This window comes from Nematostella vectensis, chromosome 1 (assembly GCF_932526225.1).
Source record: "Nematostella vectensis chromosome 1, jaNemVect1.1, whole genome shotgun sequence".
Taxonomy (NCBI): Eukaryota; Metazoa; Cnidaria; class Anthozoa; order Actiniaria; family Edwardsiidae; genus Nematostella; species Nematostella vectensis.
In genome coordinates this window covers 4,498,967-4,516,979 of record NC_064034.1, presented here as the reverse complement: position 1 = coordinate 4,516,979, position 18,013 = coordinate 4,498,967, and the positions used below count along the sequence as shown (strand labels likewise).

The 18,013-nt window shown below is 44.2% G+C and overlaps 2 protein-coding genes across 3 annotated transcripts; both read right to left on the bottom strand.

Moving 5' to 3' along the window:
• Positions 1-290: 290 nt before the first annotated feature.
• On the bottom strand, positions 291-6,990 carry LOC5517136 (basement membrane-specific heparan sulfate proteoglycan core protein). Its single transcript, XM_001637113.3, has 5 exons — positions 6,242-6,990; positions 5,095-5,438; positions 4,359-4,764; positions 3,741-4,007; positions 291-3,236 (listed from the first exon to the last, which is right to left on the bottom strand). Exons 1-5 carry the CDS (start codon positions 6,309-6,311, stop codon positions 2,578-2,580), a joined length of 1,746 nt encoding a protein of 581 aa, XP_001637163.3. The 5' UTR covers positions 6,312-6,990; the 3' UTR covers positions 291-2,577.
• A 131-nt stretch (positions 6,991-7,121) lies between these two features.
• Positions 7,122-17,922, bottom strand: LOC5517190 (deubiquitinase MYSM1). Of its 2 annotated transcripts, none has more exons than XM_032387255.2 (14): positions 17,667-17,922; positions 17,450-17,531; positions 17,076-17,146; positions 13,666-13,727; positions 13,569-13,599; positions 12,835-12,931; positions 12,640-12,738; positions 12,365-12,569; positions 12,169-12,245; positions 10,439-11,890; positions 9,629-9,904; positions 8,943-9,131; positions 8,619-8,857; positions 7,122-7,703 (listed from the first exon to the last, which is right to left on the bottom strand). In XM_032387255.2, exons 1-14 carry the CDS (start codon positions 17,768-17,770, stop codon positions 7,307-7,309), a joined length of 3,381 nt encoding a protein of 1,126 aa, XP_032243146.2. In that variant the 5' UTR covers positions 17,771-17,922; the 3' UTR covers positions 7,122-7,306. The 2 variants fall into 2 exon arrangements, with proteins under 2 accessions (XP_032243146.2, XP_032243147.2); XM_032387256.2 differs by having other exon boundaries at positions 12,169-12,242.
• Between the last annotated feature and the right edge of the window lie 91 nt (positions 17,923-18,013).

Sequence of the window (18,013 nt, the reverse complement as noted above, 5' to 3'; positions counted from 1 at the left end):
ATCAGAAAGCCAGGTCTGGAATAAGGTAGGTTGAGGGAGCTTGAGTCGCTGTTCCAGACCGGGCTATCAGAAAGCCAGGTCTGGAATAAGGTAGGTTGAGGGGGCTTGAGTCGCTGTTCCAGACCGGGCTATATATATCAGTAAGAGAAGTGGACCTAATATTGTGCTTATTCCTCAAAGGGTGCGATCATCAGACGGATGAGCGAGACACTTTTGGCTCCGACCCTACACCATGGAGGTAAGACGCAAACCAATTACTCGCAGGACACGGAAAGCCATAAGCATCTAAATTACAGAGAAGAATTTTAATTAAAATTGATCGACAGGTCAAGAAAGACTACCGAGTTAACAATGCCGTTGTCGATGTCATATGCCTATTAATTGGTTGCCTCAAGAAACCATCGAAACCCTGATTGACACCATGTTCCATTGTGCGTTTGCGCGTATACACAAGGAAACAAATCTCTGTTGAAAAACCAAGTTCAAACCATTTAGGTCCTATTTCTAGTTCTACGAGTCAGTTCACACGACGAAAGGTCAAGCCTCTTCGAATTTATGCTTAAAAGCTGACAACAAGAAAACCCTTTTCTTTCTTAGATCACGGGCTTACTAGGATCCAGGTCTCGGGGATCTAAGGCCCACTAGGATTCGGGTCTCGGGGATCTAGGGCTTACTAGGATTCGGGTCTCGGGGATCTAAGGCTGACTAGGATCCAGATCTCGGGGATCTAGGGCTTACTAGGATCCAGGTCTCGGGGATCTAAGGCTGACTAGGATTCGGGCCTCGGGGATCTAGGGCTTACTAGGATTCGGGTCTCGGGGATCTAAGGCTGACTAGGATCCAGGTCTTGGGGATCTGGGGCTTACTAGGATTCGGGTCTCGGGGATCTAAGGCTGACTAGGATTCGGGTCTCGGGGATCTAGGGCTTACTAGGATCCAGGTCTCGGGGATCTAAGGCTGACTAGGATTCGGGTCTCGGGGATCTAGGGCTGACTAGGATTCGGGTCTCGGGGATCTAGGGCTGACTAGGATCCAGGTCTCGGGGATCTAAGGCTGACTAGGATTCGGGTCTCTGGGATCTAGGGCTTACTAGGATTCGGGTCTCGGGGATCTAAGGCTGACTAGGATCCAGGTCTCGGGGATCTAGGGCTTACTAGGATCCAGGTCTCGGGGATCTAAGGCTGACTAGGATTCGGGTCTCGGGGATCTAGGGCTTACTAGGATCCAGGTCTCGGGGATCTAAGGCTGACTAGGATTCTGGTCTCGGGGATCTAGGGCTGACTAGGATTCGGGTCTCGGGGATCTAGGGCTGACTAGGATCCAGATCTCGGGGATCTAGGGCTTACTAGGATCCAGGTCTCGGGGATCTAAGGCTGACTAGGATCCAGGTCTCGGGGATCTAGGGCTGACTAGGATTCGGGTCTCGGGGATCTAGGGCTTACTAGGATTCGGGTCTCGGGGATCTAGGGCTTACTAGGATCCAGGTCTCGGGGATCTAGGGCTGACTAGGATCCAGGTCTCGGGGATCTAGGGCTGACTAGGATTCGGGTCTCGGGGATCTAGGGCTTACTAGGATTCGGGTCTCGGGGATCTAGGGCTTACTAGGATCCAGGTTTTGGGGATCTAAGGCCCACTAGGATTCGGGTCTTGGGGATCTAGGGCTTACTAGGATTCGGGTCTCGGGGATCTAGGGCTTACTAGGATCCAGGTCTCGGGGATCTAAGGCTGAATAGGATTCGGGTCTCGGGGATCTAGGGCTGACTAAGATTCGGGTCTCGGGGATCTAAGGCTGACTAGGATTCGGGTCTCGGGGATCTAGGGCTTACTAGGATCCAGGTCTCGGGGATCTAAGGCTGAATAGGATTCGGGTCTCGGGGATCTAGGGCTGACTAGGATTCGGGTCTCGGGGATCTAAGGCTGACTAGGATTCGGGTCTCGGGGATCTAGGGCTTACTAGGATTCGGGTCTCGGGGATCTAAGGCTGACTAGGATTCGGGTCTCGGGGATCTAAGGCTGAATAGGATTCGGGTCTCGGGGATCTAGGGCTGACTAAGATTCGGGTCTCGGGGATCTAGGGCTGACTAGGATTCGGGTCTCGGGGATCTAGTGCTGACTAGGATTCGGGTCTCGGGGATCTAAGGCTGACTAGGATTCGGGTCTCGGGGATCTAGGGCTGACTAGGATTCGGGTCTCGGGGATCTAAGGCTGACTAGGATTCGGGTCTCGGGGATCTAGGGCTGACTAGGATTCGGGTCTCGGGGATCTAGGGCTGACTAGGATTCGGGTCTCGGGGATCTTTTATTTATTTATAAATAAAAGATCGGGGATCTAAGGCTAGTGCTTACTAGGATCTAAGGCTAGTGCTTACTAGGATCCAAGTATCGGGGATCTAGGGCTTACTAGGATTCGGGTCTCGGGGATCTAGGGCTTACTAGGATTCGGGTCTCGGGGATCTAGGGCTTACTAGGATTCGGGTCTCGGGGATCTAGGGCTGACTAGGATCCGGGTCTCGGGGATGTAGTGCTTACTATGATCCAAGTATCGGGGATCTAGGGCCGACTACGTATTGCGCTTTTTCTAGGATCCAGGTCTCGGGGATCTAGGGCCGACTAAGTGTACTTGGTCGTCCTCGTGGAACCTATCAATCTCCTCGTCGTCCAGGTTCACATCCCTGAGGTCGCGGTTCCCTTCTCTGTAAAGTTCCCCGGAGACGAGGTTATCCCAAGCGATGTCCGTGTCCTTAGCCGTGTGGGAGCCAGGCTCGAGCTCACCGTGTTCTGGCAATGAACTCATACGCACTGGAACACTGCAGCTCTGGCGAGCACGGCAAAGTCTGTAAATCAGGTAGAAATTCACAGCCATAGAGAGGAAAATCAGGAAAAGCAAAGGGAGGATGATCTCGAGCTGCCCCGAGGCACAAGGGCTGCTTTTAAGGGCGGAGCTTACTGCGCAGTCGCAGTTGAATGGCGACAATTCGATGCTGAATGACGCGGTGTCAACGTCATTAGTCACGTGACAAACGTATGTTCCATAGTCCTTGTCGCGCCGCGGTGTTATCACCAGTATGTTACCATACACACGCTCTCCTTTTTCCCTCCCTGTGATTGGCTGACCGTCTTTTGTCCATGAGTAGTTCAAAGGGAGTAAACTGTCGCCATAGCAACCTATATTGACAGTTTGTCCCCTCTCGGCGGTTATCGATTGACGCGTTAGGTCCGTGTTGATATTGGGGACATCTGAAATACAAGTATCACAACAATGAGTCGATCCAATTTTCTTATATATGATTATAGTCACCGTCCGGCAAATATTGTCCACAAATTTATCAAAGATGCTGTTCCTGTGAAAAAAGAAATCGATGTTTTATGGCACTCGACGCAAACGTCCTTGTTGCTTGGAGATATGTGAACTTCAAGTAGTGACAGCACCAAGCCGCGCACTTATCCTTATACAACACTAATAGAACAGGTCAGTTTTACTTCCATCTGAAGCACTCTTGTCTGGTAAGCCCGTTATCTCAGCGCTAGGTTTGAACGAGACCAAAAGGTAACTAATTCACCAGCATGTGTTACAATCACACTTTGTATAGGCTGTACGCGGCCGCTAAAACCAATTTCTTGAACCACTGACGCTTCGGATTCGCCATACTTTGTGACCCACAACTTGTGTAGATATTGAGATAATTTCGTGTATGCAAGAAAAAATGTCCCTACTAATTACCCCGCCCCCTTCCATCTTACCAATAATTGTCAAATTAGTCTCCGACGTCACCTCCTTTATATAGTTGGTTGCTATGCAACTGTAAGTACCAGCGTCACGGGACGTCGCATGAGGAATCAGCAGCACGTGATTGTTGCTACGGATACGCTCAGGCGGGATGGTTCCGTCTTTTTTGGACCACGCGATACGAGGCATGGGATCGCCAGTTGCATAGCAAGTGAGCACTGCGCTTTTCCCTCGCAGAACTGCGGTGCTTCTCGTAAGTGGCGTCAGAATCTGAGGACCCTCTGGCGTAAAAGTATATATGGTACGTGGCATTGGTATACTTTAGGATGATAATCATAACATTATAAAGGTAGGATATGATATCTTTGAAGGTTATTGTTGCCTTTTTGATTAATGTTCGTATAAGGTGTGGATGCCTTTGATTGATTTTAGACAATTTCAAAAGGTAGTAAAAAAAAAACTGGAAAAATCATATTTTGAGTCAAACCGCTCTGTGATCACATTTTCATGAATCGTGATCACATTACCATGAATCGCGATCACATTACCATGAATCGTGATCACATTACCATGAATCGTGATCACATTACCATGAATCGTGATCACATTACCATGAATCGTGATCACATTACCATGAATCGTGACTTGGGTGGAACTCCTGGCCGTGGATACGCGGTTCGACGCTCTACACGTGTACGTGCCCTCGAAATTATCATCATTCTCAACCTTTTCAACCTTCAAGCTTCCATTGGCAAGCACTTTGCCAAATATGATGTCATTTCCGTTCAGCATCCATTTAACTTCCGGTTGTGGGGAGCCCTTGGCTTCGCAATCCAAAAGTAAAGTTTGTCCAAATACCAGAGTTCGCGGTAGAGATTTGGTTTGTATCACCGGGGCGATGAGGTCTACAAGTATCTCGACACGGAGGCACGGCCACTCCTCGTAGGAAAGAGGGTGAAAACGCAAATACCGCGACCACAACTTGCCATAGAACTTATTCTGGACATCCGAGGATCCATCTTTGTTACCTTGAAATACCTGGCGAAAAAGTAGAATCTAATTAATACTAATAGACGCCCTACGTTGACACTTCTATCATTAGCTCAGTTATCTTTTCCCTAGGCGAAAAAGCTAGAGAGGAACCGGAGGTGCCACTGAACATCCCGCCCGCTTACGAAAATCTACAAATACATGTGAGTGGTGCAACAAGAATTCTATGCCGAGAAGGGGGTGGGGGTGGGGGTGGGAGGACACTCCCCCTCACTCATGAGTCGTGTAGCGCACACTGGGTGCTCAATAATTCTCACAAGGCTGCCTAGACGGTAATGTTATTATGTTTTCAGCACAGAATCACAATAAATGGTATACCTGTGGAAGCAGGCCATACGAGCTAGAGGCATTACGCCACGTGACCCCATCAACTGACCACGTGATTGTGTAGTTGTACACCCATTCGTTGACTCGCATCTCTTTTCCCTGCGTAACCACGCCACATACAAAGTAGGCGGTACCTAAGTCTACTTGCAACCAATCCTCGCTATCCTTTGTGTTTGGACACCAGGCCCTTTTGTTGTGGAGACGGCCATGTCTGGCCGTGAGGTAATCGACCGAGGCGCGGAATGCTGTCGTCGCCGTCATGGCAACGTCAGGAATGATGCTGCTATTGGCAACGCCGACTGGGCTTATGTTAGAGCATTGTTCGAGCTGGAGGGCTGCAATTTACAATGTCTTCTGTGAATAGTTCAATAAATGAATTTCATCACGGAGCATCTGTTTTCTGCCAAAAGAGCACTATTACGCAAGAATTTACAACTGATCTGTCTAGACTCACATTTTCATCCCTTTTTTCATAAACAAAATAATCACAATTTAGAAACATGAAAAATCACAGTTCCATTCTAGTGATACTAAGAATTCTTGATAACCGGCGCCTTTATTTACTAAAATGTCTTTAGACACAAGACAATCTTTCAGGTTTGTCAGCTGCGTCAACTTTCTATAACCGGAACTACGCGTGGTTTATGATAACGACGCATTGATCTTGGAAAATCGCTCATCCAAACGAATTGACATAAGGGAAGTTTATACGTGACCTTACATCAATTCTATTTACCTAAAGAAACTGATTAAAATCGCTTCCAAATCGTGGTAGGAATTAGGAATATCAAAATGTGGTCAGCAAATACACACCTCATTTTAAATCAGGTTATTTTCTTTACAGCTAATGTAACATATAATTGCCTGAGATTGCTCTAATGAAAGCTCGACAACAACAGTGAAATGATAAGCTCAAAAAGTTATTTCTATATGTTCAATGGAAAAGGATTGAGTAATGGCTACTCCAACATGACTTGCACACCTCAAAAAGAGTGAGTTTAGTTGATGAATAATATAGCACAAAAAATAGAGTTATGCAACACTGGCAAAAATGCGAGGTAAAGTTGCAAGGAGACAAAAGCGAATATAATTTCTCTGTCGATGTCTGTAGATCCTTATCATAGCATTTATAACCTACCTAAAACACACCGAGAAAGACCCAAAAGAACCAACGTCACAGCTTGTGCGAACGGAAATATCACCGTCATCGTAGCGACTTTGAGTCAAATGCGCACTGTTCTGCATGAGGATCGCGACGCAAAATATCAACAATATCAATAAGAACATATAAATTATTCAATGGGCATGTCAAAGGCCACAGCTTCAGACATCTATTCTAAACGACTCAATCGAAATTGGATTCAAATGAAGCGTACGATAGTGCTACTTTGTCATTCACGCAGTAAATTGACTTTTCTTTTCAAACATCCTGTTTTCGATAAGCGTCCAAAGAGAGTACAGCCGTGTACTTTACCCAATTGTATTCCGGAAAAAAATCAAATTTTTCCAAAGAAAAATATTCAATATTTTTTTCATGTAAACTTAGGTATTTACTTTTCTTTGTTTTTCTTTTTTCCTTGCAACAATAAGACCGGAAAATTTCCAACCACGCTAAGCCATGTGTCATGCGAAGAACCGTGAGAAACCTTTTTAAGTCTAGATGATTCGGGATGTTATTATTTGGTTAAACAGAAATGCGTTAAAAAACTCGAACGAAAGAAATCATTCTAAAAGAGGTTTCGATCGCTTTAGCACTGTGGTTATCATGGCAACGTTGGTGAAAAAGAAAGCATGGGTAACATTAGTAACAAGTTTCGTCCTGAAAGGAATTGGATGCACCGAAATTATATGGTTTAACAACGAAAATAGCTATTTAATGTAGCCTGTTTGCTTCCTATTTTGACACATACTCCAGAAAGATCAGTCAGCCGTACCTAACAATACGAACCTAACAATACGATCAGTCAACCCTTACAATAGACAAGGCTAAATTCGATTTTATCAGGATTACTCCTCTCTGTATAATACAATTGATTTATTGATAAAATTAAATTTCTTCTCCCAGCTTACATAAATAATATTTACTCGTATGATTTCTCCATTTATAGCGATAAAAGCGCCAGTTTTTCTGACGTGTAATCTTTAAATAATAATTTGAATGTTGAAGGTCGTGTCAAGCATTCTGGTACAATGGTTTTTTTTCTCATCCATTTTGTAACACTGCTTCTGCCATTGAATCTAAGTCTCCGCTTTTCAGTCTATCTCCTGTGTCTACCTTGAACGTTCCCTCATCTCTACCGACTTCCCCCGCGCTCTCTTCGAAGGGCCCGTCATCGCTCGATAGGACCGCACCAGTACCAGAAGTCCCGTCCTTGATCATCATATCCTGCCTTATCTCTTCGTAATTCGCCCCCTCGTTCTTTTTTTCTTCGTGATGATCATTGTCCCAGTTGTCGTTTGAAAAGAGCTCCATTAGCTCACTAATGAAGTCTTCTTTGTCATCGTCCGAGCCGCGGAATCGAGCACGAATCGAGTCCATTAGCTTGTCGAGAGCCGTGAAGGGCGAGGAGTTGCTATAGCGACGCGTCATTGGCATGCGACTGAAATAATACAGAAATGGGTTATTATGGCAATGCAACATAGTGATATTTCGTCATCTAGTGATATTTCGTCATGAAGTAGGTCTTCTTTTGTACCCTTAAGAACACGGCGTCTGTATTCTTACCTCTTAAACTGAGTGACTCAATATTTAGTATTTGACATCTAATGACCTGGCATTTGACATCTAATGACCTGGCATTTGACAATGAGTGACCAGGCATTTGACATCTAATGACCTGGCATTTGTCAATGAGTGACACAATATTTAGTATTTGACATCTAATGACGTGGCATTTGACAATGAGTGACCAGGCATTTGACACTTAGTGACCAGGCATTTGACATCTAATGACCTGGCATTTGACAATAAGTGACCAGGCATTTGACATCTAATGACCTGGTATTTGACAATGAGTGACCAGGCATTTGACATCTAATGATTTAGCATTTGACAATGAGTGACCAGGCATTTGACATCTAATGACCTGGCATTTGACAATTAGTGACCAGGCATTTGACATCTAATGACCTGGCATTTGACACTCAGTGACCAGGCATTTGACACTCAGTGACCAGGCATTTGACACTAAGTGACCAGGCATTTGACAATGAGTGACCAGGGATTTGACATTCAGTGACCAGGCATTTGACACCCAGTGACCAGGCATGACGTGGAATTTGACAATGATTGACCAGGCATTTTACAGTGAATAACCACCACTGAGTGACAGTGAATAACTTGACATTTGAAGTGCCTGGCATGTTTGTCATACACAAGAGACAATAGTGTTTCACCACAAAAAAACGTAAATGACGTCAAGTGAGTTAACGCGATGCTTGTAATGTGACTCTATATACTTTTTACCAACCTCAAACACTTTTACAATTACTATGAACTCCTAACATTTACTCACAAGCCATAGTGTCTGTATTCTGCCTCCAGTTCATTTATGCATCCGACCACGTCCACAGAGTCCGTAGTCCGCTCCAGGATCTCATAGTCAAACTGGAACGGCACTCTTTGCTGCTCAGCGGTTGTGCACTCCTGGCTAACTGTCAGGCATTTGATTTGCGATTGGTTGGATGTGTTGACGTAATTGTATGGACTTACGATGACGCCTATGAACGCCGCACCTCCCTTGGCAAACCACTCCTGCAAAATGTACATTTCAATTCTCACAAACTGCTAGATGATAGAGAAAATCAATACGGTTCACTTTTCCTAAAATAAATCTGACCTGAAACTTGGCTTGGGTTTCAATATCTCGAACAGAGGGATTGGGCGCGAATGTCGGGTGTGAGTGGTACCAGCCCACCACGGCCATTCCTTTGGAGGCGAGCTTTTCCGAAGCCTGGGTCTGCGAGACAGGGTCCATCTCACATTGCATGCTGGTACTAAGACTTCTGCACGGAGTAGCGCGGAGCACCTAAAAACACATCCGGTGATGATTTAAGAAAAAGGATCTCCCCACTCTATCTTGGTTTTAGCTGGAAGGCTTGATTTGCCAAATCATAATTTAAAGGGATAAAGAAAGACGATGCCACGAAAGTTATAGGCAGATATTGTTGAGGTTGACAGCATATATCGGAACAGAGTCTGATTTCACAATAACTTCAGGGCGAAAAAAGAAAACCCCGACACACGTTTAATCAGCTTCATGTAAACAACGAAATGAAATAGATTGCTGATCTATAACCCGAAATGCTAAAGCGGGTATTTCAACATAAAGCAACCTTTTATTCGAGGAAGATAGACGCTTACAATTCAACGAACAACATTGACCGAACCAGTTATATTAATCTCATTAATCTGTATGCTTTGACCTACACTCACTGGAAACTACATTTGGTTACTGGTTAATTGAAAGTACGGCTTATTCAAAGTACTGGCCATTGAAAGTACGTTTCAATGGCGCGCCCGTACCTGCAAAACTCGATTGTCACGTGAGTAAGTTCCTCCCAACAGACCAATCACCTCCGTGGTAGATAAGTGCGCATGCACATCCATCACAATCAGCGCATCTGATTGGAGGGCTACGTGGAAAGGTTCCGCGCTGCTTGACGGGAAGTTTCGGTAAGGCACTAGCTTGAAAGGATCGTAAAAGGACTTGGTCCTTGGGACCTTGGTTTTCCGTGTCGCTATTGCAGGCCTTGGGGTGGTGTAACTGTGCTGTTCCTCGCCTTCATTTCCGTTTAGGTGCTTTAAGTCAAGTAAGACAACACTGTGAGGCAGCGCATGGTACGTTTCAAGCGCACAACAACAACAAAAATGCAAGTATTTTGCACATTTTCTCACTACTATAGGCCTGGCTATAGTAGTCGAGCGCGACATGTCTCCTAAATGTTTCGTAGTTTAGTCACCTCCAAAAACATGTAGTGCGCGACAATTTTTTTAGAGCGAGACACGAAATGTTTCTCAACTATCCGAGAAACATTTCTTTGTCGCTGCTACAAGATTTGGAGCGCTACAATGTCTCTCTGGGTGGCTAAGCTAGGAGACATGCAGGCGACGCTTTATGTACTAAACAGTAATACCATTCAAACCTAACATGACGATAAACAATAGCCAGTAACACTACTTCAAATTGTTGACAGCCTTTGACAGATGGTTGGGTTTCTGGTTTTACCCAGTTTTGAACTTGTACGTAAGTAAACTGGCCACGCAAATGCCTACAAAGTGCGGTGGTAAATACGAATAACTTACGTGCTGACATAGATGCAAAACCGAACTTACAGCAATCGTGAATCCCTCCGTGTCTGTGTCCTCGACCCAGTTTCCCTCGTCGTGACGGATGCGCCGCTTACGAGGCCGCAAAAAGTTTACCCATGACTCAATGGGGGCAGGACTCTCGACTTTGTCGGGCTCAGTCTCACTCGTGTGACGAATCTTAGGCCTAGGCCTCTCTGGGCAACCGACGTTGATAAGTTCAGCATCTTCAAGGAACGAGTGTACCCGGCCAATTGAATTCACGTCCCCGCAGTTACGTAGCCCAGACCTTACAGAGGTCTTAAATAAGTAACTCGGTTTACACCTATCCCACATGTCTAGTATATAGTTTCGAATTTTCAGATACCGAGCTGGGGTTTTCAAGGATCGTCCCATGAAGAATTCCTTGTTTGCGGCCTTTTCTACGTCAAGGATGACATCTCGGTTGATCCTCAAGTTAAGAATATCGAGGATTTCACCTGATTGTTCATGCGAACCCCTCTCACATGTTCCTGTTGAGATCTCAACAGTTGATTCCCCATTGGTTGCAACGGGGCATTGATCATCACGTGAGTAGCTCGTGCCAGCAGTGGTTTTGTCATCACGTGAGCTGATCGTGCCAACAAGACTTTGATCATCTTGTGAGCAGTTCGTGCCAACAGGACTTTGGTCATCACGTGGGCAGTTCGTGCCAACAGGACTTTCATCATCTTGTGAGCAGCTCGTGTCAACAGGGCTTTGGTCATCACGTGGGCAGTTCGTGCCAGCAGGGGTTTGGTCATCACGTGAGCAGTTCGTGCCAACAGGGCTTTGGTCATCACGTGAGCAGCTCGTGCCAACAGGGCTTTGGTCATCACGTGAGCAGCTCGTGCCAACAGGGCTTTGGTCATCACGTGGGCAGCTGGTGTCCACAGGGCTTTGGTCATCACGTGAGCAGTTCGTGCCAACAGGGCTTTGGTCATCACGTGAGCAGTTCGTGTCAACAGGGCTTTGGTCATCACATGAGAAGCCGGCGCCTTGTATGTCACGTGGTGTCAGGCTATCCTGCTGGATAACGTCAGGGCTACAAACATGCAAACCAAGGCCACCCGAATTACCATGGCCAAAATTATCTCGTTCCCTTTTTTGAGTACTGGTTTCCACCTTTTCAGTTAGCAAATTTGTCGATTCATGACTGTCCACATTCAATGAAATGTTTTCATTGATTTTCTCGTTATCAAAGCACTGGAGAGTTTCATCATTGGAAAGAGACAACAGTGCTAAGTGGTTGGCGTCTGATTGCTCACATGAAGTCGAGGTCAGGTGGTTGTCTGCACAGTTGATTTCTGTGGCAGACGTTATAGTTAGGCTTTGAGCTTTTGATTGGTCAGATTGTATAGAGTTGAGTTGTGTGTCCGCACGGCTAATAGGCATGGCAGACAACCCAGTAAGACACTGAGATGATAGGTCGTCTGTTGGATCTTCCTCACTCAATGAGATCTATAAAAAAGGCAGGCAATGATCCCTTTTAAATTCACTATTTTCAGTCATCAAGTAGCTCAATAAAAAAAAAGCTTAAGGAATGGGCAAAAGGGAAAAGCATGTGGACTGGAGTCCATGGTGGATCAAGCTTTTCGCTAAAGGGGAGCTTTGGCTCAGTGACAAAGGGGGGAGGGGGGATTTTTTTGTTACATACAGTATCGCTTTTTGGCAGCCCAAAGGGGGGGGGTTAAACCCCCTTAAACCCTCCCCCTAGATCCGCTACTGGGAGTCAGTACCTCGTTATTATAGCTGTCCTCTTCTTTCTCCTTAACAAGTCCTCCATTAACACTCCGAGGGAAAGCTGCACCATCTACTGAAATAAGGTGAGTAAATGTTGAACACTCTAAGGGGAAGCAAACCAAAAAGCAAATTTTACATCCTAAGGGAAAGGATTGAGCATAAAGGGGACTTATAAAAGGGAACCAAACTAACCTGGTGAGGGATTAACATCTATATCCCCATCAATATCAACTTCCTCCTCATCATCACTAGTGTTTTCAATACGAACACATGCCCCAGAATCAATGAGACTCATCCCTATTCCTACACAGTGACTTTGTTCTTGGCTATCAGTGGTGGCAGTGCTTGGTCTTGATGTCCTAGTGTCTTCTTGCTTGGCTGGCACAGCTACTTTATGCTGTTGGGGTAATATAGACATGAATTAATAAGATGCAAGAATTGAATCCAAGCGGAATTAGTTAGCATACCTTGTTCCTGAAATACTGGTTGGCATAGTTTTTTACTTGCAGAACTGTGCGTGTTGGTATCATGGTAGCAATTCGAGTCCAACTTCTCCCATGTAATTTCTAAACAATGCAACAAATATGAATATCAAAAGGCAAGTACTCTGCCTCTCTTGATCTCAATCTCAATTTAAAAAAAAATGGAAGTAGTCAGCTAACCAAACCCTCCATGAACAAATCCTGCTCTTCCTTGGTCCATGGTTTCCGGTGTGAGGGGCGACTTTCCTCCACCACAGTTGGCTTCTTTAACTTTGGTCTAAGACATAAAATGACACAGCATCATTTTTTAATCCCCTACACATCTACAGATGTAAGATAACTTTTAAAATACAATATGCAAAATGGGGCTTGTGCTTCACTTTACACTTTCTGACCACAACGCACTGGCTATAGCCATACCAGTTACATAACTGATTTTAAGATCTAGTGCCTGCATGCTTTTTTTTTGGCCCAGAAACAGTTTACAGTACACAGATATATGTAACTCGACTTTATATCCAAGAGTGGCTTTCCTTAACACACTTTTTTTTATAAGAACGTCTCATTTTTAGTTGAGGCTGGGCTGTTCTTATTTTTGTGACATTTTAAGACTGAATATGTTCTTAACGATGTTCTTAAATTTTAGTGTATATAAGAATATAATACCCAATAAATTATGAGGAAGAGAATTACATTTATGATTAATTGCAATAATAAGGTTGTTACTATGAGCACAATTTGATTCTGCATTTTAGAATGCATCAGGACAAAAGAATAATTTTTTTTCTGAGCTATCTGAGCCCCTGCATGTTCTTAGCATGTTCTTAGAATTTGGTGAAATCTCAGGCTGGAAGTTCTTATAAAAAAGGTTCATATAAAAAAACTGCAAATAAAAATTGTAAGCTAGAACTTACTTTTTTGCTCTTGCAGTTGATGTTGGTATTTCTGAAAGATTATCAAATATCTATCAAAACACCTATCATAGACAGATTACCAAGCAAACGGATATACCTGAAGCTATAACAGGGGTAGTAGGGACTTCTAGCATTCTGCCATAACCATGAGAGTACAGCCTGCAATAGTTTGTTAAGGCAATATAAAGAACTTGGGCACCTTGAAATATGCATCCCTCTTGAATAAGTGCTCCCTTACAAGACATAAAATATTATCACTTAAATATAAAGTATGTACAGTGCGGATAAGGCCTTGCATTGAAAAGGTATTTAATGCAATTCATTAAATTACATCAATATGTGAATCAGACTTTGAATTTAGTACCCCCTTTAATGAGCACCCCCTTTCAAACAAATGCCCCCATCGTGATCCAAAATATAATGGTGCCAAATGGTACCAAGAAATATTGATTTTCTCACCAAATTTTACTAGGCATCTTGAATTCTTGGATTTTAAAGTTTCAACTTCACATTCCTGGATCTTTGGAAAAGCAAGATCTTGTTTTCTTGAATTTTTCAACACAAACTTCTTGTAGCCTCCGAATTTCTTGGATTAACCATTTGCCACACTTAAAATGAAATAAGCACCCTTGGTACCAGAAGTGTGAGGTCGGGGGGGGGGGGGGGTACTCCCTTATATGGGCCATACGGGGCATGCCGCTAGACAGGCTATGGTTTTAACCTCTCTGTCCTAAACAGGGCATACATTTCAGGCCTCTCTGTCCTGAACAGGGTATATATTTCAGGCCTCTCTGTCCTGAACAGGGTATATATTTCAGGCCTCTCTGTCCTAAACAGGGTATATATTTCAGGCCTCTCTGTCCTGAACAGGGTATATATTTCAGGCCTCTCTGTCCTGAACAGGGTATATATCTCAGGCCTCTCTGTCCTAAACAGGGTATATATTTCAGGCCTCTCTGTCCTGAACAGGGTATACATTTCAGGCCTCTCTGTCCTGAACAGGGTATACATTTCAGGCCTCTTTGTCCTAAACAGGGTATACATTTCAGGCCTCTCTGTCCTGAACAGGGTATATATCTCAGGCCTCTTTGTCCTAAACAGGGTATACATTTCAGGCCTCTCTGTCCTGAACAGGGTATACATTTCAGGCCTCTCTGTCCTGAACAGGGTATACATTTCAGGCCTCTCTGTCCTGAACAGGGTATATATTTCAGGTCCTCTGTCCTGAACAGGGTATATATTTCAGGCCTCTCTGTCCTGAACAGGGTATATATTTCAGGCCTCTCTGTCCTAAACAGGGTATATATTTCAGGCCTCTCTGTCCTCAACAGGGTATATATTTCAGGCCTCTCTGTCCAAAACAGGGTATATATTTCAGGCCTCTCTGTCCTAAACAGGGCATACATTTCAGGCCTCTCTGTCCTGAACAGGGTATACATTTCAGGCCTCTCTGTCCTGAACAGGGTATACATTTCAGGCCTCTCTGTCCTGAACAGGGTATACATTTCAGGCCTCTCTGTCCTGAACAGGGTATACATTTCAGGCCTCTTTGTCCTAAACAGGGTATACATTTCAGGCCTCTCTGTCCTGAACAGGGTATATATCTCAGGCCTCTTTGTCCTAAACAGGGTATACATTTCAGGCCTCTCTGTCCTGAACAGGGTATACATTTCAGGCCTCTCTGTCCTGAACAGGGTATACATTTCAGGCCTCTCTGTCCTGAACAGGGTATATATTTCAGGTCCTCTGTCCTGAACAGGGTATATATTTCAGGCCTCTCTGTCCTGAACAGGGTATATATTTCAGGCCTCTCTGTCCTAAACAGGGTATATATTTCAGGCCTCTCTGTCCTCAACAGGGTATATATTTCAGGCCTCTCTGTCCAAAACAGGGTATATATTTCAGGCCTCTCTGTCCTAAACAGGGCATACATTTCAGGCCTCTCTGTCCTGAACAGGGTATACATTTCAGGCCTCTCTGTCCTGAACAGGGTATACATTTCAGGCCTCTTTGTCCTAAACAGGGTATACAATTCAGGCCTCTCTGTCCTGAACAGGGTATATATCTCAGGCCTCTTTGTCCTAAACAGGGTATACATTTCAGGCCTCTCTGTCCTGAACAGGGTATACATTTCAGGCCTCTCTGTCCTGAACAGGGTATACATTTCAGGCCTCTCTGTCCTGAACAGGGTATATATTTCAGGTCCTCTGTCCTGAACAGGGTATATATTTCAGGCCTCTCTGTCCTGAACAGGGAATATATCTCAGGCCTCTCTGTCCTGAACAGGGTATATATTTCAGGCCTCTCTGTCCTGAACAGGGTATATATCTCAGGCCTCTCTGTCCTAAACAGGGTATATATTTCAGGCCTCTCTGTCCTCAACAGGGTATATATTTCAGGCCTCTCTGTCCAAAACAGGGTATATATTTCAGACCTCTCTGTCCAAAACAGGGTATATATTTCAGGCCTCTCTGTCCTAAACAGGGCATACATTTCAGGCCTCTCTGTCCTGAACAGGGTATACATTTCAGGCCTCTCTGTCCTGAACAGGGTATATATTTCAGGCCTCTCTGTCCTAAACAGGGTATACATTTCAGGCCTCTCTGTCCTGAACAGGGTATACATTTCAGGCCTCTCTGTCCTAAACAGGGTATACATTTCAGGCCTCTCTGTCCTAAACAGGGTATACATTTCAGGCCTCTCTGTCCTGAACAGGGTATACATTTCAGGCCTCTCTGTCCTAAACAGGGTATACATTTCAGGCCTCTCTGTCCTGAACAGGGTATACATTTCAGGCCTCTCTGTCCTGAACAGGGTATACATTTCAGGCCTCTCTGTCCTGAACAGGGTATACATTTCAGGCCTCTCTGTCCTGAACAGGGCATACATTTCAGGCCTCTCTGTCCTGAACAGGGTATACATTTCAGGCCTCTCTGTCCTGAACAGGGTATATATTTCAGGCCTCTCTGTCCTGAACAGGGTATACATTTCAGGCCTCTCTGTCCTGAACAGGGTATATATTTCAGGCCTCTCTGTCCTGAACAGGGTACATAATTTATTAGCAAGGCTGTCCTGAACAGGGTACATAATTTATTAGCAAGGCTGTCCTTAAACAGGGTACCGATTTGGTTGTCTTGCTAAAACTCATAAGCACTGATCCCGCAACCCGATTTTATCCGATCTGATTGCCTTGCTTTTCCTCGCAACATGGTCCTAAAATCAAAGGTGTTTTCCTAAACAGGGTATGGTTTTTTTTCAGAATTTTTATCCTAAACAGGGTCAGGTTTCAAATCCCCCAGCGGCACCCCTATACCCAAACATAGGCTGAGTCCCCCCCCGGGTGATAGTGTGGATAAACCAGCAGATTTCTGTGGTTATAGTAATGGTGGTTATGATAAGGAGAAATATCATAAGAAAATTTAAAATATGCCTACTATCTTGAAATGTTTGACAAGTGCTAAATTAACAGCACTTAAACAGGATGCCATATTGTTAAACAAAAGATACTCTTCCTCCATTATCATCTTCTCAATCGCTGCTCTGCTTTTTTCATCATCACAATTATCTAAAGACCAAACCTATCAGAAAGAAAGGATTTATTGTATCATCATCTTTTCAGTCAACAAAATGAATATGCTGCCATCGCTTGCACAGTTTGGGGCAACACATATTATCATATTATACAAGGTCAACAACAATTCAGCAGCTGTTTAGGACGCTAGCGTAGGGAATGTTCATTTTGAATACGCTTTCTTATTGCTAGGACATCAGCGTAATATTTTCCATAAAATATAAACGAACACCTGACGTCCTATGTTGCGGCTTCGAAAACAAAACAAATATAAGTAATGCATTTTTTCATATTATCGGCTTCAACTTACCGAGTTCGATTCTAAAATCCATGAGTTTGAGTCACAGTAGTCAGTGAAAAACGAACTTCCAGGACTTTGTGCATTCGTTTTACTGGAATTACAAAATGAATTTTTGGTAAAAAAAAATTAAAGGCGGTCATGAAGACCGAAAAATCATGGGTGTTCTCCTGCTGTGTGTTTAACGGGCGCGAAAGATATAGTTATGAAAATAATATTTTGGACTCACATGGTACTACTGCTTGGGTTATTTAGAACATCTTTTAAATCTGGCCACTGATTTTCTTCTTCAAGCCCTTCGATATCAATTTCTTCCTCTTCTTTGGCCGCCATTTTGTTTTTGGCGGAGACCACGGTATGTGAAACCAGCGGTGACTCATTCTGTATAAGAAAAGGGAAAACCGGAAATTCACCGAAGTACACTCAATACATAATGCTGCCTTCAGATATTTTTTTTTTCTAACCCTAAGTGGGTAGTGTCATCATGAAGAAATTTAGAATCTAAAAAGGATAGTTTCTGAATTTAAAAAAAGTGCCATGATGCTGGTACTGCTCTGTTCAAAACAAAACTGCAAA

Bases quoted from the DNA above. Each gene is read 5' to 3' on its own strand.
- LOC5517136 (XM_001637113.3), bottom strand. From the start codon at position 6,311: ATGACGGTGATATTTCCGTTCGCACAAGCTGTGACGTTGGTTCTTTTG. The intron at 5,439-6,241 runs GTAGGTTATAAA...TGTAAATTGCAG, and splicing joins TCTTTCTCGGTGTGTTTTAG to CCCTCCAGCTCGAACAATGC. The intron at 4,765-5,094 runs GTATACCATTTA...CTTTTTCGCCAG, and splicing joins CGTATGGCCTGCTTCCACAG to GTATTTCAAGGTAACAAAGA.
- LOC5517190 (XM_032387255.2), bottom strand. From the start codon at position 17,770: ATGGCGGCCAAAGAAGAGGAAGAAATTGATATCGAAGGGCTTGAAGAA. The intron at 12,570-12,639 runs GTATGCTAACTA...TTACCCCAACAG, and splicing joins ACCAGTATTTCAGGAACAAG to CATAAAGTAGCTGTGCCAGC. The intron at 7,704-8,618 runs GTGAGTAAATGT...GTATTATTTCAG, and splicing joins GAATACAGACACTATGGCTT to TCGCATGCCAATGACGCGTC.